The sequence below is a fragment of the Oncorhynchus gorbuscha genome, linkage group LG03 (assembly GCF_021184085.1).
Source record: "Oncorhynchus gorbuscha isolate QuinsamMale2020 ecotype Even-year linkage group LG03, OgorEven_v1.0, whole genome shotgun sequence".
Classification (NCBI taxonomy): Eukaryota; Metazoa; Chordata; class Actinopteri; order Salmoniformes; family Salmonidae; genus Oncorhynchus; species Oncorhynchus gorbuscha.
Window position 1 is genome coordinate 56438653 of NC_060175.1, and position 25616 is coordinate 56464268.

At 42.7% G+C, this 25616-nt stretch overlaps 1 protein-coding gene across 1 annotated transcript; it reads left to right on the forward strand.

Moving 5' to 3' along the window:
* The first annotated feature begins 1841 nt into the window (after positions 1-1841).
* LOC124031604 (plakophilin-1-like) lies at positions 1842-25276 on the forward strand. Its single transcript, XM_046343052.1, has 13 exons — positions 1842-2113; positions 11359-11456; positions 12617-13101; positions 13207-13348; positions 13457-13664; positions 20074-20233; positions 20673-20790; positions 21065-21244; positions 21433-21603; positions 21789-21942; positions 22376-22562; positions 23784-23868; positions 24676-25276. The coding sequence occupies exons 1-13, from the start codon at positions 1921-1923 to the stop codon at positions 24748-24750; spliced, it is 2256 nt and encodes a 751-aa protein (XP_046199008.1). The 5' UTR covers positions 1842-1920; the 3' UTR covers positions 24751-25276.
* Positions 25277-25616: the final 340 nt, after the last annotated feature.

The following is a 25616-nucleotide window of genomic DNA, read 5'->3' on the forward strand; positions in this document are numbered from 1 at the left end:
GCAAATTAATGACTCCACTTTATAAAAAAATAAAAAAACATTTTGTCATTTTAGCAGATGCTCTTATCCAAAAAGGACTTACAGTAGTGAGAGCATATACTTTTTCAGACTGATCCCCCATGGGAATTGAGCCCACAACCCTGGTGTTGCAAGTGCCGTGCTCTGCCAACTGAGCCACACGGGAATCAACACTCAATGACGCTGCAGCTTTGGAAGAGCCTACAGTCTTTCAGACATTCTGTTCATATCATCTGCTAAGCTTAGTTAGTTACTTAATCTGTAGAGTATGGTGCTTGCAACACCAATGGTTGTGGGTTCGATTCCAGTCACAATGCACCATTCACTTATGAGTCTTGCGGTATAAAGATATCTCCATTTCGTTGTGGTTCTAATTGACCTTTTTTTACCACCAGAGGGCAATGTTGCACATGTAGCAGATACTAACCACCTGAGGATGGCAATACAATTCTAATGGCAAACCAAACAAATAGACAGGCAAGATAAGGTGACCCATGTGATATACCTTTCAAAGATTAACCATGTGATGTCTCCCATCTGTGGTATAGTCTTTGCTGGAAATGCAAACACTTACACACAAAGATCTTCAACTTGAAAAGAAATAGATGTATTTTGAAATATGGACCTTTAGAACATTTACTTACCATATATAGGTATTGTTTATTTGTTTACACTGGCATTTTGGTTTATTACAAGGTAATAATCATAGAGCCGACCACTGACTTTTGGAAACTACAAACCGTAAGTGTGCATAGATAGTATGATAGAAGTGCTGTTACTTCAACACAAAAGTTCAACTCTGCTCTAATGAGTCATTTAACATGTCTGAACATCAACACCTAATTCCATTTTAGGGTTTCCTGAGAAGTGGGAAATGAATGCTTGGTGCAGATTGCCAGGTTTAGTTTGGCCACCACCCATAGCAATAACTGCCCTAGGGCGCCAAGCTGTGCCCATGGGTGTGGTGCTGCTTTGTTTTGTCTACACCAGAGCATTTGGCCAGTGAAGAGGAGTTGCCTGGCCTAACAGCATACAATCTGACAATTGAAATGGGTATTTTCCCAGGGTATTCTCACGGGCTTTGTTCTTCAAAATAGGTTATGTTTGATCAAACTGTCATAAAGAGATAAGAATCATTAGACAAATAGGTTCACCATATTCAATATCACATTTGGGAGTGTTTTTTATATTTATTTTTACAAAAGACTCCGTGAAGGCTTATATCCAATGTAATGAATTTCAATTTAATTCCTCCAGAGTCTGGCCTTTGCTCTCACACGTTCCTCATATAAAATCAGATTGTCGATCACACCTAGCTTTGCCTATCTCACTTTGTTAGAAATGTGTCACCGTCTTGAGCGATATTGAATAAGGCGGTACAGAACGATCTATTCATGATCATCTTGAGGGTCAAAAGGGGTAAAGAGTAGTCACAGTGCAGAAAGGTGTGAAGAGCATAATTATTCATTCCACCAGTTGCCTGACTATTTGACCTTGCTCTGGGTCTGGTCTTGGGTGGAGATCACATCATGGATGTTGGCTACCTTAAACAGTCGTATGATGAATGCAGTGATCACCAGTGAATTCAGTTTATTTATCGAATGTTATTATTGAGCATATTGTTATCATTAACATATTCTTGCCTGGGAGGGGGTCCCTGGGCAAGATTCTACAGATTCTTAAATCAGCAGCCGCACAGGAAGACATAATTACTAGTAAAATGAACCCTTACTTTCATTCACACCCACACGCACAACCGTGTTATTGCTTTGTAATGGGCGTGGTTCATTGTTTAGGGCAGGGCAAGGTGCATTGTATATTCGATTGCACGTACAAACGCCACCTGTACAGACCAAGGAACGGACTGTCGCATTTGTTAATTACAGCTGGAAACGGACCTTCATGATGACAATGGACCCGTTGAAATCGGCCATGTCCATCGGGAATGTGGATGAGACATCTCTTGCTTTGCCATCCGATAAAAAACTTCGGTCCAAACAGCAGCGAGTCTTGGATCAGGTGCAAACCATCAAGAGGGGCAAATCGAAGTACAGTAAACATGGATCTGTGTCGTCGCCAACGACATCCCCAACGAGTAAGCAGAGGCCTAATTATTATTATAGAAACATAGATAGCCTAATAAGTTATTTGTATGCTATTTGAATTGACCTAAAGTCAAATCTGGTTATGGTTTCATTATTATTATTGTTTTTTACATACGATGTGCATTGTTGTGAATGATTTAGCGTATTCATTGTCAAATATGAAAACCGCACAAATACAATTTCTGCAACTCCACTTGTGTAGTCTGTTAAGTAAACAAAGTGCATCATTTGTCATTTTAATATCAAAATAACCATATATTTAGGCCAACTGATATATATTTCGAATCCTTTACTATTGAACCAATACAAACATCGACTTATTGATGGCTTTCTTTTCCTCATTGTGCTCCTCCTGCTTAACTTCAAAAAGTGGAAGAAATTGTCAGGAAACACCTGAAATCAACCTGTAGACCTCTCAAATGTTGTTGAACTACTACACGAATCACCTCAACAAATGTCTTTAAAGGGTTAAAAACCTGTTACGTTATCAAGTAAAAAGAATTGCCAACACACCCAAGGAGTTACCATATATAGCAAATATTTTGAGAACATGGCTTGTTTCCTCTGAATATGACCTTAAACTAACATAGGCTTTTACATTACACTACGATTTATGTAATATCACCTTGATATGAAACTGTTACCCAGTGGATTTAAGCCTTACGTTTGTATGAGATACTCTTTGGGATGTGTTAATTGCTATTAGAATGGATGCCCAAAAATTGGGGCATGGAACCCTGATTCTTTTTAACATAATAATCCATTATAATCGCCAATACTGAATCAGATTTTGGAAAGAGGATATTACTGTTGAATTTTTGTTGCCATTTATAATAAAACATATTGTGGATTTGTGAGTAATGGACCAGCCTTCAACAATATGCCATTATATTTAATAAGCAATGTGACCTAAGTGCCAATAAATCTATCTATAAACCACTTTTGTTGAACTACATGAATCGCCTTAACAAATGTCTTTAAAAAGGTTAAAGACATCATGTTATCAAGCTTTTAAAAATCCCAACACACCCTGGGAGTTTCATTATTTAGCTAATTGATTGAGAACAAGGATCATTTCAAAATGACTTTAAACCGGAGATGGTCGTTCTGACATAGGCTTTTACATAACCCTAGCCGTGTCAAGAAAAGCTAGCCACAGTTTTTGTTCACTTAAAATATTATTCTTGTTGGTTACCTAACTAAAGGAAAACAACAGGCAACATATACTGACCAAAAATATAAATGCAACATGTAAAGTGTTGGTCCCATGTTTCATGAGCTAAAATAAAAGATTCCAGAAATGTTCCATATGCACAATCTTATTTTGTTTCAAATTGTGTGCACCAGTTTGTTTACATCCCTGTTAGTGAGCATTTCTCCTTTGCCAAGATAATCTATCCACCTGACTGGTGGGATATCAAGAAGCTGATTTAAACAGCATAATAATTACACAGGTGCAACTTGTGCAGAGGACAATAAAATGTGCCGTTTTGACGCAAAACACAATGCTACAGATGTCTCACGTTTTGAGGGAGCGTGCAATTGGCATGCTGACTGCACAACTGTCCACCAGAACAATTTCCAGATAATTGAATGTTTATTTCTCTACCATAAGCCGCCTCCAATGTCGTTTTAGAGAATTTGGCAGTACGTCCAACTGACCTCACAACAGCAGACCATGTGTAACCACACCAGCCCAAGACCTCCACATCCGGCTTCTTCACCTGTGGGATCATGTGAGACCAGCCACCTGGACAGCTGATGAAACTGTGGGTTTGGACAACAGAATAATTTTTGCACAAATTGTCATAAACTGTCTCAGGGAAGCTCATCTGCGTGCTCGTCATCTTCAACAGGGTCTTGACCTGACTGCAGTTCAGCGTCGTACCCAACTTCAGTGGACAAATGTTCACCTTCAATGGCCACTGGCATGCTGGAGAAGGGAAATCTTCACGGATTAATCACGGTTTCAACTGTACCGCGTAGATGGTGTGTATGGTGTCGTGTGTTGGCGAGCGGTTTGTTGATGTCAACGTTGTGAACAGAGTGCCCTATGGTTCCGGTGGGGTTATGGTATGGGCAGGAATAAGCTACAGACTTTGAACACAAATGCATTTTATCTATGGCAATTTGAATCCGCAGATATACTGTGACGAGATCCTGAGGCCCATTGCCATGCCATCACCTCATGTTTCAGCATGATAATGCACAGCCCCATGTTGAAGGGATCTGTACACAATTCCTGGAAGCAGAAAATGTCCCCAGTTCTTTCATGGCTTGCATACTCATAGACGTGTCACCCATTGAGCATGTTTGGGATGCTCTGGATTGACGTGTATGACAGCATGTTCCAGGTCCCGCCAATATCCAGCAACTTTGCACAGCCATTGCAGAGGACTGGGACAACATTCCACAGGCCACAGTCAACAGCTTGATCAACTGTATGTGAAGGAGATGTGCGGCACTACATGAGGCAAATTGTGGTCACACCAGATACTGACTACTTTTCTGGTCAATGCCCATACCTTTTTTTAAAGGTATCTGTGATCAACAGATGCATATCTGTATTCCCAGTCATGTAAAATTAATATATTAGGGTCTATTGAATTCATTTCAACTGACTGATGTCCTTATATGAACTGTGACTCTTTGACATTGTTGCATGTTGCATTTTATATTTTTGTTCAGTGTATAATATTAAATCTAGCTAGCTACCCAGCTAACAAAATGACGTCCTTAGGGAAATTGGTAGGGGACAAACAGGGAATGTTGTGAGGTGCTGGTTATTATTATGCCGGGGTGGAAACTTCACTGTAACTTCACCTATACTTTACTGTATAGGCAGCACACTTTACCAAAACAGGCACAATCAAGTTACTTTGCTTTCATTGTCAAAACTCCTGAAAGATGCTTGGCTGTTGGAGTCCACAATGCACTTCTTTCGATACATAGAAAGAAGCAAGTATCAAACCTTCCAGTTCTGGAACATTGTTCTTGAATTTTAAAGACTTGTGATGATTTTTCTCTGTGTGCACAGAACTAGAGATTTTGGTATTTCTATTGAAATATTAGAAGCCTTGGCACCAAGGTTCTTTGCACTGGACAGAGCAAACTACGCAAGGTGGATTCCTATCCACATTCAAGACATGAAAGCTCTACCGGTTAACATCAGAGAAGCATTCTCAGACTTCTGGGTCCTGCCAAAAACACGAAACAAATTCTCATTCATGCAACTTGACCAAGCCCATGAGGAAAATCATTAGCTGGTAAAAGGAACATGGGGGAGTCATTGGATTAACAGAGAACCCCACTGCCTTCTGGAGATGGATAGTAGCGGGACCTGAACAGGCCAGACTACCGGTTGGTTTTGAATTCCAGATTTTGAATGTAGATTTCCCCCTTCAACACAATCTTCAACACAAGCAAAGTTCATCGCACAAAAACCAGGAAACCACCATCTCAAGCAACTCAATATTAGGAAGGTGTTCTTAATGTGTTATACACTCAGTGTATAGCTCAAGGAAGTAATTGTGGATAGGAACACATCCATCCATCAGAGCATTAAGAGGAATATTGTACAACTGCTTAAAAATGCTAAGGTAAAGCCAGTCACAAAATAGAAAAAGCAAATATCAGCATTAAAAAGTGATTGCACACTTTTCAGCCAACTTTACATTGCCAGCAAGTTCCAAAATGGAAACCTGGATGAGTTTTTCTCTCATGAGAATAACCCATGTACTCCAATCCTTTTTAAATACCATATTGCTTAACCTGGCAACCCCAAAATCTGCTAGGCATGATCGCTGTAGATTCCTACCTACCTGTGCCCCTCTTCTTTTGATGCCAAAATCATTGACAGAGCTGTCATTGTCTATTCCTTACCTACCCACCAAGTTTACACATTTGGAGAATATGGCAGTAGTGTCTTCCTGCTTTGGGTAGAGCACCAGTTGAAAAACTGCAATAGAATTTATATTGTGTGGGACACTCAACAAGAGAGAATCTAGGAGAATGTGTCCAAATGAAAGTTGGGAGACAATCATGCTTCCATGTAAATTATCAGATTTTCTTAGAAATCCTAATGATGACACAGACTGTGTGCCAATTAATTTGAAGGTAGAAAAGAGATCTACAATAGGTCACAAAGCAAGCAAGTATAGTGTAGAAAATCATTGGACCATCGAAACTTAGACTTGCTTTCAATGAAAATGACAGATCTATAAGTCACATTTCTATGTGAATTTGGTTGGGGCTCCCTAAAAGTTACATATTGCAGCTTTAATTCAAGTGAGCGTGCATTTACCACTTTTATTTGGTTAGCAGTGTTTCGGTAGCGCACACACACATGATGGAGTTTGCAAAACAAATGCCCACCTGGATTGATGCAAATAATCATGATTCTGCCACGTAGGCTTCTTTGTAGTAGATAGAAAGTCTTTCCGTTTACCCGAAGACGGTTATCATTAGCATCGCTAATGGCTATACGCACCGCACACACACAGACATGTGCCGTTGCCTCTTCAGAAAGTTGCAGGGAATATAAATCACTGATGCATTCTGTTCATGTTTTACGATAAACTTGGGCAAATTAATACATATTATAATAAATGAAATACATTTTGTTGGATACCAAAGATACCTTTGATAGATGAACCGAAAGGAACAAATTCCAGGTACCAAACCGTTTTTTCAGGTTGTAGTGTCGGAAAAGTACAGACGTTTCGGTGTACCGTGCAACACTAGGGGCTGCGAAAGTGAAGCCCCTCTGTTGTAGGAAATGTCAATGCCAGGATGCTGGATTATCATGCACTGCATTATGCCATTGTGCTGGCACATCTGAACCAGCACCCTAAATCTTTGATTTTCTAAACTAATTAGAAAACATTTGATGTATTATTACTCAACTTAATTTCATGAAAATGTTGTTACCATCTACAACAGAGCCCAATTTGAATTGTACCTCTTCAATATATTTGCAATGAGCACCCTATTGCACACCATGGAAGGCCATGTCCACACCCATAGAATGATGTCCACACCACTCAGGCCTGTTCTACATTTTCAAAAGGAAATTGAGAATTGACTACAGCTAATGTCTTCCATCACTAACTTGTCTACGTAGCCTACATTGTCAATCTTACTCAACTGTATGTATTATAATAAGTAGCCTACATTGGAAAATTTACTCACAAGAGCTCTCACAATAAAACAATTTCAAGAAAGCAAGTTCAAGACAAATATGTACAAACATAAGTAAAATCATTTCTTATTTGTTGTAAGTACTATAGCCGAACACTTTTTACATTACATTTGAGTCATTTAGTAGACACTCTTATCCAGAGCACTGTTTTGCTCAATTTTGAATTTAATTGAGAATGACTCGTAAATTCCAATTCAGTTATTGAATGTGAATTTAATTTGAATTGAAGTAGTAAACAGCACACATAGTTGCAAATATAATATGAATGAAAGGAAATATAATTTAATTCAGTGAAATTCAATGAAATTCAAATGCCTCTGCTATTCTATATCAGGTGTACCCTATTTACAGTGCCTTGCGAAAGTATTCGGCCCCCTTGAACTTTGCGAACTTTTGCCACATTTCAGGCTTCAAACATAAATATATAAAACTGTATTTTTTTGTGAAGAATCAACAACAAGTGGTACACAATCATGAAGTGGAACGACATTTATTGGATATTTCAAACTTTTTTAACAAATCAAAAACTGAAAAATTGGGCATGCAAAATGATTCAGCCCCTTTACTTTCCGTGCAGCAAACTCTCTCCAGAAGTTCAGTGAGGATCTCTGAATGATCCAATGTTGACCTAAATGACTAATGATGATAAATACAATCCACCTGTGTGTAATCAAGTCTCAGTATAAATGTACCTGCACTGTGATAGTCTCAGAGGTCCGTTAAAAGCACAGAGAGCATCATGAAGAACAAGGAACACACCAGGCAGGTCCGAGATACTGTTGTGAAGAAGTTTAAAGCCGGATTTGGATACAAAAAGATTTCCCAAGCTTTAAACATCCCAAGGAGCACTGTGCAAGCGATAATATTGAAATGGAAGGAGTATCAGACCACTGCAAATCTACCAAGACCTGGCTGTCCCTCTAAACTTTCAGCTCATACAAGGAGAAGACTGATCAGAGATGCAGCCAAGAGGCCCATGATCACTCTGGATGAACTGCAGAGATCTACAGCTGAGGTGGGAGACTCTGTCCATAGGACAACAATCAGTCGTATATTGCACAAATCTGGCCTTTATGGAAGAGTGGCAAGAAGAAAGCCATTTCTTAAAGATATCCATAAAAAATGTCGTTTAAAGTTTGCCACATGCCACATGGGAGACACACCAAACATGTGGAAGAAGGTGTTCTGGTCAGATGAAACCAAAATTGAACTTTTTGGCAACAATGCAAAACGTTATGTTTGGCATAAAAGCAACACAGCCCATCACCCTGAACACACCATCCCCACTGTCAAACATGGTGGTGGCAGCATCATGGTTTGGGCCTGCTTTTCTTCAGCAGGGACAGGGAAGATGGTTAAAATTGATGGGAAGATGGATGGAGCCAAATACAGGACCATTCTGGAAGAAAACCTGATGGAGTCTGCAAAAGACCTGAGACTGGGACGGAGATTTGTCTTCCAACAAGACAATGATCCAAAACATAAAGCAAAATCTACAATGGAATGGTTCAAAAATAAACATATCCAGGTGTTAGAATGGCCAAGTCAAAGTCCAGACCTGAATCCAATCGAGAATCTGTGGAAAGAACTGAAAACTGCTGTTCACAAATGCTCTCCATCCAACCTCACTGAGCTCAAGCTGTTTTGCAAGGAGGAATGGGAAAAATTTCAGTCTCTCGATGTGCAAGACTGATAGAGACATACCCCAAGCGACTTACAGTTGTAATCACAGCAAAAGGTGGCGCTACAAAGTATTAACTTAAGGGGGCTGAATAATTTTGCACGCCCAATTTTTCAGTTTTTGATTTGTTAAAAAAGTTTGAAATATCCAATAAATGTCGTTCCACTTCATGATTGTGTCCCACTTGTTGTTGATTCTTCACAAAAAAATGCAGTTTTATATCTTTATGTTTGAAGTCTGAAATGTGGCAAAAGGTTGCAAAGTTCAAGGGGGCCGAATACTTTCGCAAGGCGCTGTAAGTGATAATGCCAGAGAAGCCGGTGTTTGGAGGATATATTGGCATGGGGGTGTTGAGAGCTGGCAAACTGTGCCGATATATCCTCCAAACACCAGCTTTGAGGGCATTATAACGGGTTACCAACATATTCTAATAATGTTTTCATATTTTTTTATGTTGATGATTTTTTTCATACTATTTCATCCTTCCACAAAATATAGTCCCGATACAAATTTAGGGTTGCTACCCAAGCCAGCTGGTCGTTCAATCTATCGGTTCGGTTGCCAGAGACACAACCCAGTCTTTCAGTCTTTTTGTTCTGTATCTATGGAACAAAAATACTTGTTATGTATTTAGAACGAATGACTGTATCCAGTCATTCGTTTTCGTTCTAAATGTTCCATTACCATACTGGCTGGCAACGTTCTTATCCCTTGCTTGCTAGCTAGCCAACTACGGCTAACTTATAGTCACATTAAAAGTGCAGCCAGAATTACAGCAAAGTAACTGCATTTGCATTTATTTAAGCTGTTTTCTAGTGACATTTATTTGGATACATCCATAACAATGAGCTAAGGACACTGTTGTTCAGAGGAGCTAGCCAACAACACAGCTAACACAATCACTTCAAACTGAAGCTGGAAAGACTGCAAACTAGATGCACTTCATTTCGTTTGACCTTTTTTCAATTGACATTTCTTTGCATATATCCATAAAAATTATGCCAGCTGATTCATGGTTTCAATTAGCTGAGAAACGTTGCCTGGACTCCCGACACATTCTTTACAATGGGACAGCTGGAGATCGAATTTGAATATTGAAACGATGTTGAAAATGTTGGCGAGACAGACAGCAAGGTTTATACAAATCTCCGCTGTTGAAAACTAAATGTTTGTCTCAAAGAAATGTGAGATAATGTCTCGATGCTTTTTATAGTGGAGATCCAAGTTTTTAAAGTGCCTAGCTGGGCTGACGAGACAGCGGATTGCACAGTCAGATGAAACATAAATAGGCATTTTAATGTAATAGATTTATCCGGTGGTAACTTGTGGAATAGACAACGGCTGGAATGCACTTTTAACCAATCAGCATTCAGGATTAGACCCACCCGTTATATAAACAAATATACATACTGTAATGTATGTAATGTCAAACATGTCGTTATATGCATATAAAATATTGTTGAAACAACTGATTTTCAGAAACTCTTAAAATTAATAATCAAGGAAAACAAAATCAGAATGAGAATGTTCTATGTTAAAAAATGTATAATAATCTATATGGGGAAAATACTACCTCTCCCAGAATGCATTAGTTTAACCCTCAAGTTGACCCTGAAGCCTTCAAAAGAAGCCTAAGAAATTAAATGGTTGGTGGAAACATAATTGGGTATTCTAAGCACTTAAAATAGTTTATGAACATTGTTTCCAGAGAAAAGTGAAATATACTTTGGTAGCTGGAAGTGTGACTTGTCAGATTCAATGAAACTCTCTCATGTTTTATGACTGAGTGGAATTGATTTGAATTGCACTGAATTAAATTATACTTCATGTCATTCAAGTTATACCTCCCGTGGGGTGCGGCCAAATTCAATTTGAATTTAACTCGAGTTGAATGGTAGTCAGTTCCAAAGTTCTGAATTAAGCCTAACCCCGATCCAGAGCAACTTACAATACATATTTCACTAGAATGCATACGTTCCCTGTTTATTATCTGAAAGCATAAGACACTGTGGATGGCATGACAATGACGTTAACAGTACAATACCAATCATTTGTTTTTTGTCAAAACAGCAAATAGGTATAATGCTTGGTTGGCAGGCTCAGATGAAACATGTTCAAAAATGCATGTTGTCCCACTTAAACAAAACACATTTGATAGTTACTGCATCTCTCATCACAGTGCATCTCGTAATGTGATTAAAGATTTGAAACGTATTAGTCATTACACCTTGGAGACTTGCTTCCTCAAGCCCTCAATTTAATTTAGTCTCTTTTCTCGCACTCAATATTTTACAGTGATAACTAATATTAACATATTTTAAGAGCCATTTACAATCTCTTGTTTTTCTCCGTAGGTCCTGTGTACATCAACATATTCGCTGACTCCTTTAAGTCACCTACCAGTCTTAATGGAGGTGCCTTCTTTAATGGTACAAATGGCCTCTCAAAAACGGTATGAAGCTTTTCATATTTCACATCACATTCCCTTTTGTTTTAAATACAAAGATAGAAAACACTGTCCCATATTTTTGATAACTGTGCTTGGTTTATCAGTTGTATTTAGCAGTATATCATTTAAGGACAAATTATGGTTCAGTGGTGATCAACAACAACAAAAATCCCCTAAAATCCCTTTTACAGCTTTAGGCGAAGTGGATATTAATGAAAGCAGTGCCATGGTCATCATGGGGTAGTAAATCTGAGACTATTCTCGGAACCCAGAACCATATCTCACATGGCTAGCTACTCAATGTATGGGAACAGTCTGTCATGAGAGTCTGAGTCAGGTGTAACCAGGTGCTGGAGATGACTGACTAACCACAGAACTGGGTGTGAATGTGAGATACTGCCCAGTCATTATTGCTCCAGAAATCTGGGGAGTGTTGTTCAGCTTTCTCTCCAGCACAAGTGAGAAAAGTGAGGCATCCTCCCATAATGGCACCTGACTCATTGTTGAAACTGACATCTTTCTCTCAATCATGTGCTTTCACTTATCCACCTCACAAAGGTGAGGCATGATGAGTACTCCAAACGGAAATCTGGTCCATGCCAAGTTTCCACCTCAACCGAGCTCTGGAGGTCTTCATTCTTGTTCATGAACAAAGAGAAAGAAATCCATATTGACACTCAACATATTATGTAGATTATCGTCACACATTACCCTTACTATTACTTAATATGGTTACGAATTACTTTTGTCTGTAAACCATTGCTAACACATTATTTACAAATTATGTCTCACACAAATCACAGTCGGTGAGAAAAACAAGCATTCACAAAATGTTCTGTTTGTATGTAGTGTGTCTTGGCCTGTCCTGTCCAGTCATGATGATGCCTGTCACAACTGTTTATGTAACATAAATTTTATTCTGGAGAGGTGCCCACTACAAATCGTATATGAATAGTTCTGATTTCCCACTGCCCTCTGCCAATTAGACAAGTGTAGAATAGTTATCAATAAAAATAGATTGATTCAATGCAGTACACAGTATTTATCTTCATCAAAGTGGGTCTACGCCTTTGTGTGTATTATGATTTTGGAATGAAGTTGAAAGTGTTGCAATATTCCTACTTTGTGTCTGCTCACATTTACTCAATTCCTTCGTCCTGCAGCTCAGCTATGAGAAAAGCACCAAGCGAAGGGTCGTGGCCTCTAAGGAATCTACGGTCCAGAGGAACATGAGCAGCTCCAGCCAGTGGGAGAGACGATTCCCTCTCAGCCCCACCATAGGCAAGCACAACAGCAGCCGCAGTGTGCCTGATCTGGCCCCCTTCCGCACCACTACTAGTACCACCACCAACATGCAGCAGCAGCTACTGCAGTCCTCGGCCCCCGCCCGGCAGCTCCAGCCCAACAGGTCCAGCTTCTTCCTGACCGAGAGGAACAGCAGTCAGGTCATCTCAAATGGCAACAGCTCCTCTCAGGTCGCTGTCAAAGGCAACGAGGTGCAGAAAAGGAACAGCCAGTTGATTGGCACGCGTCAGACGAAAAGTAGTGGCCAGATTACCAGCAGCCAAGGTCGTATTGAGAGGGCACCCTCAAACCTCTCTGTGGCTGAGTCCAAGATATCAGGGATCAAGATCAAGGGTGAAGCGGGGTGAGTGGAATGAGTGAGTGTGTAAATGCTGCTTTGGGCTTTGATGAGTTGCATTTGAAATGTTTGTGAACAGGTGTTGATACATGTATGTGCTTTTCCCAACAGGATTAATGGTAATGGTCAGATAGCTGATATAACCATGAAGGAGGCGGTGGAGTACCTGTCCAGTGGAGATGAGAACTACCAGCTCTGTGGAGCCTCCTTCATCCAACACGCTACCTACTCAGAGGACAAGGCCAAGCAGGAGGTGAGGACACTCATCTAGGTCTCTTGGACCAGGATTAAACAACTCTGTCCTGTCCTGAAGGACACTGTCCCGAATTAGGATGTCTTAACAGTATTACATGTCTCTCAGGTGTTGCGGCTCAAAGGGATCCCCCCTTTGGTGAACCTGCTTAGGTGTCCCAGTCCCCAGGTCCAACAGACTGCCTCCGCCGCCCTGCGGAACTTGGCCTTTAAAGATGCGGGCAACAAGGAGGAGGTCCAGCGCTGTGGGGGCATCACTGAGGCACTGGCCCTGCTCCGAGACACAGACTCTACCGAGACACAGAAACAACTCACAGGTAGAGAACACTTTTCTATTTCTGTACACAACACTTCTCCGTCTAGTGACATCACAGAATGCTGACGCTTTGCAGACATGTGCCCCAGTGTGAATGCAAGCGGGTATGAAAGCGAAACATGCTTGTGTTGCTTTCTGATACCAAAACATGCATATTTACATTAAATATATTTGTGCCGTTGAGCACAGGAAATCACTCACTCTCACTAAACACGCTCCCCTTAAACCTGATCAGATCCTGCTGTCAGTCACAAGAGTTCTCTTGTGCTGCATTGTGCCAGGGGAACTTGATATAGGTGAGACATCTCACAATAGTCTGTGTGTAAGGGATCTCGTCCTCCTCTTCTAAGGAGGAGAAGCGAGAAGGATCGGAGGACCAAAACACAGAGTGGTAAGTGTCCATAATGTTTATTTTAAAACATAAACTGACCACTACGAAATACAAAACAATAAACGTGAAATGAACGAAACAGTCCCATGTGGCGACAAACACTGACACTGAAGACAAACGCCCACAACCCAAAACTGAAACCCAGGCTACCTAAGTATGATTCTCAATCAGAGACAATTGACAGCTGCCTCTGAGAACCATACTAGGCCGAACTCAAAAACCAACATAGAAAAACAAACAGACTGCCCACCCAACTCACGCCCTGACCATACTAAAACAAAGATAAAATAACAGAACTATGGTCAGAATGTGACAGTACCGCAAAACCTAAACCTATAGGGGAGGGTCTGGGTGGGTGTCTGTCCGCGGTGGCGGCTCTGGCGCGGGACGTGAACCCCACTCCACCATAGTCCTTCTCCGCCTCTCTATTCGCCTCCGTGGCCTCTTAAGAGCGGCGACCCTCGCCGCCAACCTCGGACTGAGGACCCTCTCCACGAGTCCCAAATGGATGGGAGATTCTGGCAGCTCAGGACAGGCGGGAGATTTCCGGCAGCGCCGGACAGGTGGGAGACTCCGGCAGCTCCAGAGTGAAGGGCGATTCTGGCATCGCCTGCGTGACAGGCAGCTCTGGCAGCTCCTGGCTGACTGACGTCTCTGGCATCTCCATGCTGACTGATGCCTCTGGCAGCTCCTGGCTGACTGATGCCTCTGGCAGCTCCTGGCTGACTGACGGCTCTGGCAGCTCCTGGCTGACTGACGACTCTGGCAGCTCCTGGCTGACTGATGGCTCTGGCAGCTCCTGGCTGACTGACGGCTCAGGATAGACTTGCGGCTCTGGCGGCTCAGGACAGACTGGCGGCTCTGGCGGCTCAGGACAGACTGGCGGCTCTGGCGGCTCAGGACAGACTGGCGGCTGTGGCAGCTCAGGACAGACGGGAGACTCTGGCAGCTCAGGACAGACGGGAGACTCTGGCAGTGCTGGAGAGGAGGAAGGCTCAGGCAGCACTGGACAGGCGGGAGCACCTGTAGGGAGAAGACATAGAGACAGCCTGGTGCGGGGGGCTGCCACCGGATGTCTGGTACGTGGAGGTGGCACTGGATAGACCGGACCGTGAAGGCGCACAGGAGGTCTCGAGCACCGAACCTGCCCAACCTTACCTGGTTGAATGCTCCCCGTAGCCAGGCCAGTGCGGCGAGGTGGAATAGCCCGCACTGGGCTGTGCTGGCGAACCGGGGTCACCATGCGTAAGGCTGGTGCCATGTATACCGGGCCGAGGAGAAGCACTGGAGACTAGATGCGCTGAGCCGGCTTCATGGCACCTGGCTCGATGCCCACTCTAGCCCGGCCGATACAAGGCGCTGGGATGTACCGCACCGGGCTATGCACACGCACCAGGGACACCGTGCGCCTCACAGCATAACACCGTGCCTGCCCGGTCCCTCTCTCTCTCCGGTAAACACGGGAAGTTGGTGCAGGTCTCCTACCTGCCTTCGCCACATTCCCTGTGTGCCCCCCCAATACATATTTGGGGCTGCCTCTCGGGCTTCCAGCCACGCCGCCGTGCTGCCTCCTCATACCACCGCCTCTCGGTTTTCGCTGCCTCCAGCTCAGCCTTGGGGCGGCGATATTCTCCAACCTGTGCCCATGATCCCTTGCCATCCAGAATCTCCTCCCAAGTCCAGGAGTCCTGCGATCGCTGCTTCTGCTGTTACCACGCTGCTTGATCCTTTTGTGCTGGGTGTTTCTGTAAGGGATCTCGTCCTCCTCTTCTGAGGAGGAGAAGTGAGATGGATCGGAAGGACCAAAACGCAGCGTGGGAAGTGTCCATAATGCTTACTTTAAAACGTAAACTGAGGGCTCTGTCGTAACCGGCCGCGACCGGGAGGTCCGTGGGGCGAAGCACAATTGGCCTAGCGTCGCCCGGGTTAGGGAGGGTTTGGCCGGTAGGGAAATCCTTGTCTCATCGCGCACCAGCGACTCCTCCTGTGGCGGGCTGGGCGCAGTGCGCGCTAACCAAGGTTGCCAGGTGCACAGTGTTCCCTCCGACACATTGGTGTGGCTGCCTTCCGGGTTGGATGGCACTGTGTTAAGAAGCAGTGCGGCTTGGTTGGGTTGTGTATCAGAGGACGCATGACTTTCAACCTTCGTCTCTCCCAAGCCCGTACGGGAGTTGTAGCGATGAGACAAGATAGTAGCTACTAAACAATTGGATGCCACGAAATTGGGGAGAAAAAGGGGTAAAATTAGAAAAAGAAAAAAACAAAATGAACACTACAAAATACAAAACAATAAACGTGAAATGAACAAAACAGTCCCGTGTGGCGACAAACACTGACATGGAAGACAAACACCCACAACTCAAAACTGAAACCCAGGCAACCTAAGTATGATTCTCAATCAGGGACAATAATTGACAGCTGCCTCTGAGAACCATACTAGGCCGAACTCAAAAACCAACAGAAAAACAAACAGACTGCCCACCCAACTCACGCCCTGACCATACTAAAACAAATATAAAATAACAGAACTGTGGTCAGAACGTGACACTGTGTTCTGGAGGCTAGAACAGCCTACTCTCACTATTGTTCCGTCTTCCAGAGGCTGTGTTCAATCAACCGGCTCTTGTGTAATCAAATATTTACCCTGGTTCTTGACTAGCAACAGTACTACAGTATCTGTGATATATATGAATCAAATCAAATTGTATTAGTCACATGCGCCGAATACAACAGGTGTAGACCTTACAGTGAAATGCTTACGTACAAGCCCCAAACCAACAATACAGTTTCAAAAAATATGGATAAGAATAAGAAATACAAGTAACAAGTAATTAAGAGCAACAGTAAAATAACAATAGCGAGACTATATACAGGGGGTACAGAGTTAATGTGCGGGGGCGCCGGTTAGTTGATGAAGTATGGACATATAGGTGGAGTAATTCAAGTGACTATGCATAGATGATAACAACAGAGAGTAGCAGAGGTGTAAACGAGGGAGAGGAGGTCAGAGACCTGGCCTTGTGGTGCCAGGACAACAATCTCGCCTTCAACGTGATCAAGACAAAGGAGATGATTGTGGACTACAGGAAAAAAGAGGACCCAGCACGCCCTCATTCTCATCGATAGGGCTGCAGTGGAGCAGGTTGAGAGCTTCAAGTTCCTTGGTGTCCACATCACCAACAAATTAAATGGTCCAAGCACACCAAGGCAGTCGTGAAGAGGGCACAACAAAAACCTATTTCCCCATCAGGAGACTGAAAAGATTTGGCATGGGTCCTCACATCCTCAAAAGGTTCTACAGCTGCACCATCGAGAGCATCCTAACTGGTTGCATCACTGCCTGGTATGGCAACTGCTCAGCCTCTGACCGCAAGGCATTACAGAGGGTAATGCAAATGGCCCAGTACATCACTGGGGCCAAGCTTCCTGCCATCCAGGACCTCTATACCAGGCGGTGTCAGAGGAAGGCCAGGTCTCCTCCCTGTCTCGTCATTGTCGGTGATCAGGCCTATCACTGTTGTGTCATCGGCATGTAATGATAGTGTTGAACGCTGAGCTGTAGTCAATTGATAGCATTCTCACACAGGTGTTCCTGTTGTCCAGGTGGGAAAGGGCAGTAGAGCAATAGAGATTGAATCATCCGTAGATCTGTTGGGGTGGTATGCAAATTGGAGTGGGTCTAGGGTTTCTGGGGTTAATGATGTTGATGTGAGCCATGACCAGCTTTTCAAAGCACTTCATGGCTACAGAAGTGAGTGCTACAGGTCGGTAGTCATTTAGGCAGGTTACCTTAGTGTTCTTGGGCACAGGCACGATGGTGGTCTGCTTAAAACATGTTGGTATTACAGACTCGGACAGGGAGAGGTTGAAAATGTCAGTGAAGACACTTGCCAGTTGGTCAGCACATGCTCGCAGTACACGTCCTGGTAATCCGTCTGGCCCTGCGGCCTTGTGACTGTTGATATGTTTAAAAGTCTTACTCACATCGGCTGCGGGGGAGCGTGATCACACAGTCTCCCAAAACAGATGGTGCTCCCATGCATTTTTCAGTGTTATTTGCCTCAAAGCGAACATATAAGTAGTTTAGCTCGTCTGGTAGGCTCGTGTCAATGGGCACCTCGCAGATGTGCTTCCCTTTGTAGTCTGTAATGGTTTGCAAGCCCTGCCACATCCAACGAATGTCAGAGCCGGTGTAGTACAATTCGATCTCAGTTCTTTATTGACGCTTTGCCTGTTTGATCGTTCGTCGGAGGGAATAGCAGGATTTCATATAAGCTCCCACTCCTTGAAAGCTGCAGCTCTAGCCTTTAGCTCAATGCGGATGCTGCCAGTAATCCATGGTTTCTAGTTTGTGTATGTACGTACGATAACGGTGGGGACGACATCATCGATGCACATATTGATGAAGCCAATGACTGATGTGGTGTAGTCTGCAATGCCATCGGAGGAATCCCGTGAACATATCCAGTCTTTGCTAGCAAATCAGTACTGGAGCCGAGCATCTGCTTCATCTGACCACTTTTTTTATTGATCTAGTCACGGGTGCTTCCTTCTTTAATTTTTGCTTGTAATGAGGATAGAATTATGGTCAGATTTGCCAAATGGAGGGTGAGCGAGAGCATGGCATGCGTCTCTGTGTGTGGAGTAAAGGTGGTCCAAAATTTATTTTCCTCTGATGCACATTTGACATGCTGGTAGAAATTTGGTAAAATTAATTTCAGTTTCCCTGCATTAAAGTCCCCTGCTATTAGGAGCGCCGCCTCTGGGTGACTCTTGTTTGCTTGTGGCGGAATACAGCTCATTCAATGCTGTCTTAGTTCCAGCCTCTGACTGTGGTGGTATGTAAACAGCTATGAAAAATACAGATGAAAACTCTCTAGGTAGATAGTGTGGTCTACAGCTTATCATGAGATACTCTACCTCAGGCAAGCAAATACCTTGATACCTCCTTAGTTATCGTGCACCAGCTGTTATTTACAAAAATACATAGTCCGCCGCCCCTTGTCTTACCAGACTTTCTATCCTGCCGATACAGTGTATAACCAGCCAGCTGTATGTTGATAGTGTCGTCGTTCAGCCACAACTCTGTGAAGCATAAGATATTACCATTTTTAATGTCCCATTGCTAGTTTAATCTTCCGCGTAGGTCATTGATTCTATTCTCCAAAGATTGCACGTTTTCTGGCAGAATGGAAGGAAGTGGGGGTTTATTCGATCGCCTACGAATTCTCAGAAGGCAGCCCGCCCTTCGGCCCATTTTTCTCCACCTTCACGCAAATCACGGGGATCTGGGATCTCAGTCCTGATGTCTAGAAGTTATTTTCGGTTATAAGAGACGGTAGCGGCAACATTAGTGACAATGACAGAGCTGTACTGTAGTTAAGTGAAAATGAAACACCTCGTATTTCGTGTCAACCCCGGTCGTGGAGACTCGAAGTGTCACGTTCGTTGGTTGAATTAGATCAAGGTGCAGCGTGGTAGGCGAACATGTTACTTTATTTAAAATGAACACCTAAAAACAGCAAAATGCAAAATGAACGTAAAGTTCTGCAGGCTACACAGCACCTATTCAAGTTCCCACAAACTAAGGTGGGAAAAAGGCTGCCTAAGTATTATTGCCAATCAGAGACAACGATAGACAGCTGCCTCTGATTGGGAACCATACCAGGCCAAACAAAGAAATAGGAAAACTAGATTGCCCACCCTAGTCAAACTCTGACCTAACCAAAATAGAGAATTAAAAGGATCTCGAAGGTCAGGGCGTGACACGAAAGGTGCGCAGGCTTTTGTTCTCTTTCCTAGTTATGCTTTGGGAAGTACACGCCGTGCCCGTGTCATAACAGTTTGATCAATGTGCACTGTGTTGGCTATCTAGTATTGCTTGTGTTGAATTTATTATTTGTGTTGAGCTTGCTAAGATCGATGGTAATAATGCCACATGAGTAGCAGGTATCAGCTATTTGAACAACTGCTGCTTCTACTACCACTGAACTACTGCAACTTTGTCCTTTCTCTTCAGGTCTCCTTTGGAACCTGTCATCTGCAGACAGTCTGAAGCCAGAGCTGGTGCGTAGTGCTCTGCCTGTCCTGACTGAGACTGTGGTAGTACCATACACTGGAGATGAGACAAACAACAACCAAGACCCAGAGGTCTTCTACCATGCTACGGCATGTCTACGGTGAGACGCATCAATCAATGCTGTAGACCAGGAGTGCACATTGCACAGATGGATACTGGCAGTTATCCAGGAAGTTAGAGAGACAGACTTATGAACTGGCAATGGGAGGGGCTAATGATGATAGATCCCAGGTACCATCTACGCTTGTTTTGGCATTGAGCGAAGCACTTAATTAGATTTGTTCCAGTAGCACTGCACTGGCTGAACCTGTAGCTTACTCTCGATACTACTCTGAGCCTCTTCAATTGTGTCTGTGCCAATCTCAGGATTGGGTGAATAGCATAATACAAATTCTTACTGTCACTAATGGATGAATGTACTGTTTTGTTCTAGTCTGTATTGTTATCCACTGTCAGACTACACAATGTAGGCCTGACCTGCCTTTACCTGATGTATGACAAGACCAGTTTAACTTCATTTTCCCCGACCGTCCCAACAGAAACCTGAGCTGTGCGACTCAAGGCAACAGGCAGGCCATGCGTAACTGTCGAGGCCTCGTCGACTCTCTGGTCAGTTATGTCCAGCGTTGTGTGGCTGCAGAGAGGCCAGATGACAAGGTTAGCATGCAACATTGAATTAATTAAAATAAAGTTTAAACAGGTAATGTTGAATTCATGGAATATAATTATTCAGCAATAATAGAAAGTCTAGCTCTAACTACATGTGAACGTTTCATGGAATACATTTTCTCCAATGGTTACATGTTTGTTGCTACCTACTTTCTAACTTGGAGTTGGATGGATCATACTATGAACATGTGTGTGCTCAAATGGAGATACAGTACATGTTAAGCTAACCAACCCTTTAATACTTTGCCTCTGTCTGTGTCAGTCTGTGGAAAATTGTGTGTGTGTCTTGCACAACCTGAGCTTCCAGCTGGAGAGTGAAGCCCCGGCCCTCTTCAGCAGGATCAATGCCCTGGCCAGGACCCCCAGCAGGGCCAACGCCCCCAGTGAGACCGGCCCCATTGGGTGCTTCAGCCCACAGAGCAGCAAGGTCCAGGACCAGGAGGTGAGACAGGCATATGGGTCAAATCAAATCCAGGGAGAGCAGAGAGAGACGGATACACAATAACAACATATAGTATTGAATGATCTATACATTTTTTTATCATTACACACGGCAATTACATGTACATCAACTTCCGTCGTACATTTTCCATTGCCTAAAAAAAATCGTCTTTTTTTAAACTCTTGTAGAGTCACTTTGACTACCCTGTGATGGAGGAGCAGAACCCTAAAGGAGCAGGCTGGCTCTTCCACTCCAAGACCATGCAGAGTTACCTGTCTCTGCTGGGGTCCAGCCAGAGAGAAGAGACCCTGGAGGCCTGCTCTGGAGCCCTGCAGAACCTCACTGCTTACCATGGCATTGTATGAACAACACTCATCATTTGGATTATTTCATTATATATTCACACAAAAAGTAATTTAAATGCAACAAATGTATAGAGAAAAACATGCACCACATGTGTGTAGAAAAAAACAACATTCACGTCCCACTTAACTTAATATGCTTCATAGACCCTTTTATAATGTCTTCATCTCTGTGTCCACAGGTATCTAGTGTGATAAGCCAGAGCATCGTGCAGAAGCTGAACGGCCTGCCTCACATCTCTCCCTTGCTGCAGTCCTCCAACCCCAGCCTCCAGAAAACTGCTGTGTCTCTGGTAGGGAACCTGGCCAAGAACCAACGTCTTCAGAGCACCATGGGTGAGCATGGACACCAATCATAGCCCTGTTCTTTGTAGAACAGATGGAACCTAGAATGTTTGGTCGGAGGCAACCTTGTTTCAATGATTGTGTAGTTTGCATTGAGCGCAAACATCTCGCAGGGCCAGTTTAGCTAAGCAAATTTTCTCCTGGTATTTTAAGGCTGCCCTCCCCCACCTCTCTGATTCTAAGCGGTTGGGTACTTGGGTTAAATGCGGAAGACACATTTCGGTTGGATACATTCAGTTGTGCAACTGACTAGGTATACCCTTTCCCTTCACTTTCCCCTTCCCTTCAGAGAGGATTAAACATTTTATTTACACCTGACCTTTGGTTGTTTTAGCTTTTAACATTTTGTGGTTGAATTAGCAACACTTCATAGAGTGCGTTTGCTGGAAGTGAATGACCTAATGGGATGTGTTTTTGTCTGAAGCCCGACAAACCCTACCAGAGCTAGTTGGCATCCTCAGCTCATGGACCAAGGAAGAGACAGAGTGTGATGACACCCTGGCCATGGCGTGCCAAACCAGCCACAGTCTGCTGATGAAGGAGCCCGAGCTGGGGAAACCCCTGCTGACCAACAAGCTGGTCAACTCAGTTAACGACCTGAGCAAGAACAGGTAAGGCCTGGTCAATATTCTGTATTGCAAAAAAATGTCATGTTAGCCGTAGTTAGTCCTGCGGCTAAGGAGTTGGACCCGTGGCAGAAAAATGGCCCGTTCGATCTGGCAAATGGATGGAGGGCTGCTGGATTCACATCCTCAAGGATACAGAGACTATGAGGACCATGGCAGCATCTCTGATCCAGTGCCACTATGGCTATGCTTGTATCTCATGGTTCAGTGGCATGACAACAAATCTGAAAGACAAACTTCAAACAGCCCAAAATAATCTGATGAGAATTATACTCAAGCTCTAGCCCTAGGATGCACATTGGTCATAATATTCAGGGAACTGAACTGGCTTCCTGTTGATCTCTGGGTGGTGAAAATCAAACTGAATGGTTTTTAAGGTTATACATGGCCTTGCCCCCAGTTACCTGTCTGGTTATTTTAATTACATTTGAGACTCATAGCCAGTTTTGTTTTTGCCATTATCAGGCCGGTGCGCTATAGAAGCATAGCTGAAAAAAGCTTCCTTAACACTGGTCAGGTGCACAGGAATGGAATGGTGTACCAATCCATATAAAATCAATCCCTACGCTAGGGAGTTTTAATTAAGGTAATCCTTAAGACATGTTTTATGGGGGAAACGCTTTAAAACTGCACATACTTGGTCATCTATTTGATTGCTTTTCCTATTTCCTCCCTGCTGATGAGATGTATTTGAAATGTATTTTGTTTTCGTGTTATAATATATTTGTTTTTTCATGTATTTTCAACAGGACAACAATGGAAATACGTGTTTGAATAATGATTTGAATGGCATTGTACTGTATCCACATGTGTGGTTTTATTGTGTTTAAAATTGTCCAAAAAAAATCAATAATAATCCCCTCCCATTCCCCTACCTTTTGGGCCCTTGGGCAAGGCCCTTAACCCTACAACATGCTCTCCATCCAGGTGCACTGCACTCACTGCAGCTTGACCCTGTGCTCGTTTCAACTGTGTATGTGCTGCCTGGGGCAGAATACATTTCCGTGGTTCACTGTAACTATTGGACAATACATTAGAGCAGTTTGCAATGTACAATACTATATAAAGAACAATTGGGGGAAAAAAAAAAAGCTGTGGGCAGCCACATTGGAGTCATTCTAAAGAATCCAGATAACAGAGCTTTGAGTTTGAGTATAATAGAAAGAATGCCCCAGTCTTACATGGATTGTTTTTTTCTCTTGATAGGGATTTCCCAAAGGCCAGCAAAGCTGCAGGTGTGCTCCTCTACAGCCTCTGGTCAGAGAAAGACGTACAGAGTTTCCTAAAAAAGGTACTGATTTTGGGCTGATATTTCAAACAAATTCTGTTTTTGCAAGACGCAACGTGATATCCCTGTTGCAGATATTGACCTCTTTTGTCGGATATGTGTTTTACCTACCAGTTTACTCCTCAATACCAAATGAAATCGAAGACAACATGTGATTGGGTGGGTTTTACAATGGGGGCAATAGAAAGGACAATCTGAATAGGCAGGCTCAGTCAGGTCAAATACGGTAATCTGTGTGATGACTCATCACCCCTTCCCTGAAGGTAGTTGCTATTATTTCTGCTGGATCCTTTTTTATGTTGTGAAAACACAGAATAGAGATCCACAGTATCTGTCTGTACTCGACTGGGTGGGGTGTGTCGAGGGTGTGTCGAGGTTATTTCCTCAGTTCTGTGAACCTAATCCACGCCCCAGTCAGGTAATTATCCAAAACAGTGGAGGATGGATGGAGAGATTATGTTCTGTTTGGTGGTATTCTGTACACCTGAAAAAGATTAGATGCATGGGAACCATAGGGGTGCTGAAATGGTACAGCCAAGGAATCTAGAGAAACAGGTTCGACAGTGCTAGGCTCTGCAGACCTAGGACAACTTATCCCTTGTCTTTTCTATAGTTTATATTGACTATAGTTGGGTCTTGATGTCTTCCATCAGTTGCTTGACATTTCAGCTTCACTTGGGCAACACTTGGTGAGAAACCTGCTGTGAGCTCGTAACTGTAACTATGCCATAACTTATTATTTTGTCAAGGGGAAAAAAAGTCAGTATCAAGGGGGAAATCTAATGTATATTTTAATAATGTGTCCTACAGCAAGGGATGAATAAGGGTTCCTTTGTGAACGACATCACCAGTGCAGCTCATCGGTCTGTGCAGGTCATTGAGTAACAAGACAACTGGCATGGATCTCTTGGCACAACCTCCGGATGTACTAATGGACTTGTGGGCCTATAAACCTACTACGGTACATATCAGATTGGGTCCAGTTAATCTGATTACAACATTTTTACGTTCGATTTTAAAACAATTTATAGCTAATCAGAATGCCTATCCATTATGTTTAGTTGTGTCATTCATCTTACGTCAGTACCAAGGTTTGATCTTGCACTTATATTTCTGTTATTTTCTAGGCTCTTTTGTGTTTACTAGAAATCATGTGTTTCTGTTTTCCACTGTAAACATGATGATTTTGTATTGATAATGTGTTGTTACTGGGATTGCTTGAATAGGGCCCCTTTGCTTGCATGGCAATTATGGTTGATTGCGTATTTTTCTAGCCAGGATAGTCCACTCAGTAACAATTGCCACTGTTTGTAAGGTAGTCCTGAGGGTATACTACAAAGCAGGATCAAGGAGTTAGCCAGCTAACTTGCCTGAATATATATATGAGAGAGAGAGAGAATATATATATATATATATATATATATATATATATATATATATATATATATATATATATATATATAGAGAGAGAGAATATATATATATGAGAGAGAGAGAGAATATATATATATATATATATATATATATATATATATATATATATATATATATATATATATATATATATATAGAGAGAGAGAGAGAATATATATATATAGAGAGAGAGAGAATATATATATATATAGAGAGAGAGAATATATATATATATAGAGAGAGAGAGAGAATATATATATATATATATATATATATATATATATATAGAGAGAGAGAATATATATATATATAGAGAGAGAGAGAGAATATATATATAT

Excerpts from the sequence above, each read along its gene's own strand:
- LOC124031604 (XM_046343052.1), top strand. The coding sequence starts at position 1,921 with ATGATGACAATGGACCCGTTGAAATCGGCCATGTCCATCGGGAATGTG. Across the intron at positions 13,349-13,456 it reads AGGACAAGGCCAAGCAGGAG|GTGTTGCGGCTCAAAGGGAT; the intron begins GTGAGGACACTC and ends CATGTCTCTCAG. Across the intron at positions 20,791-21,064 it reads CAGAGAGGCCAGATGACAAG|TCTGTGGAAAATTGTGTGTG; the intron begins GTTAGCATGCAA and ends TGTCTGTGTCAG.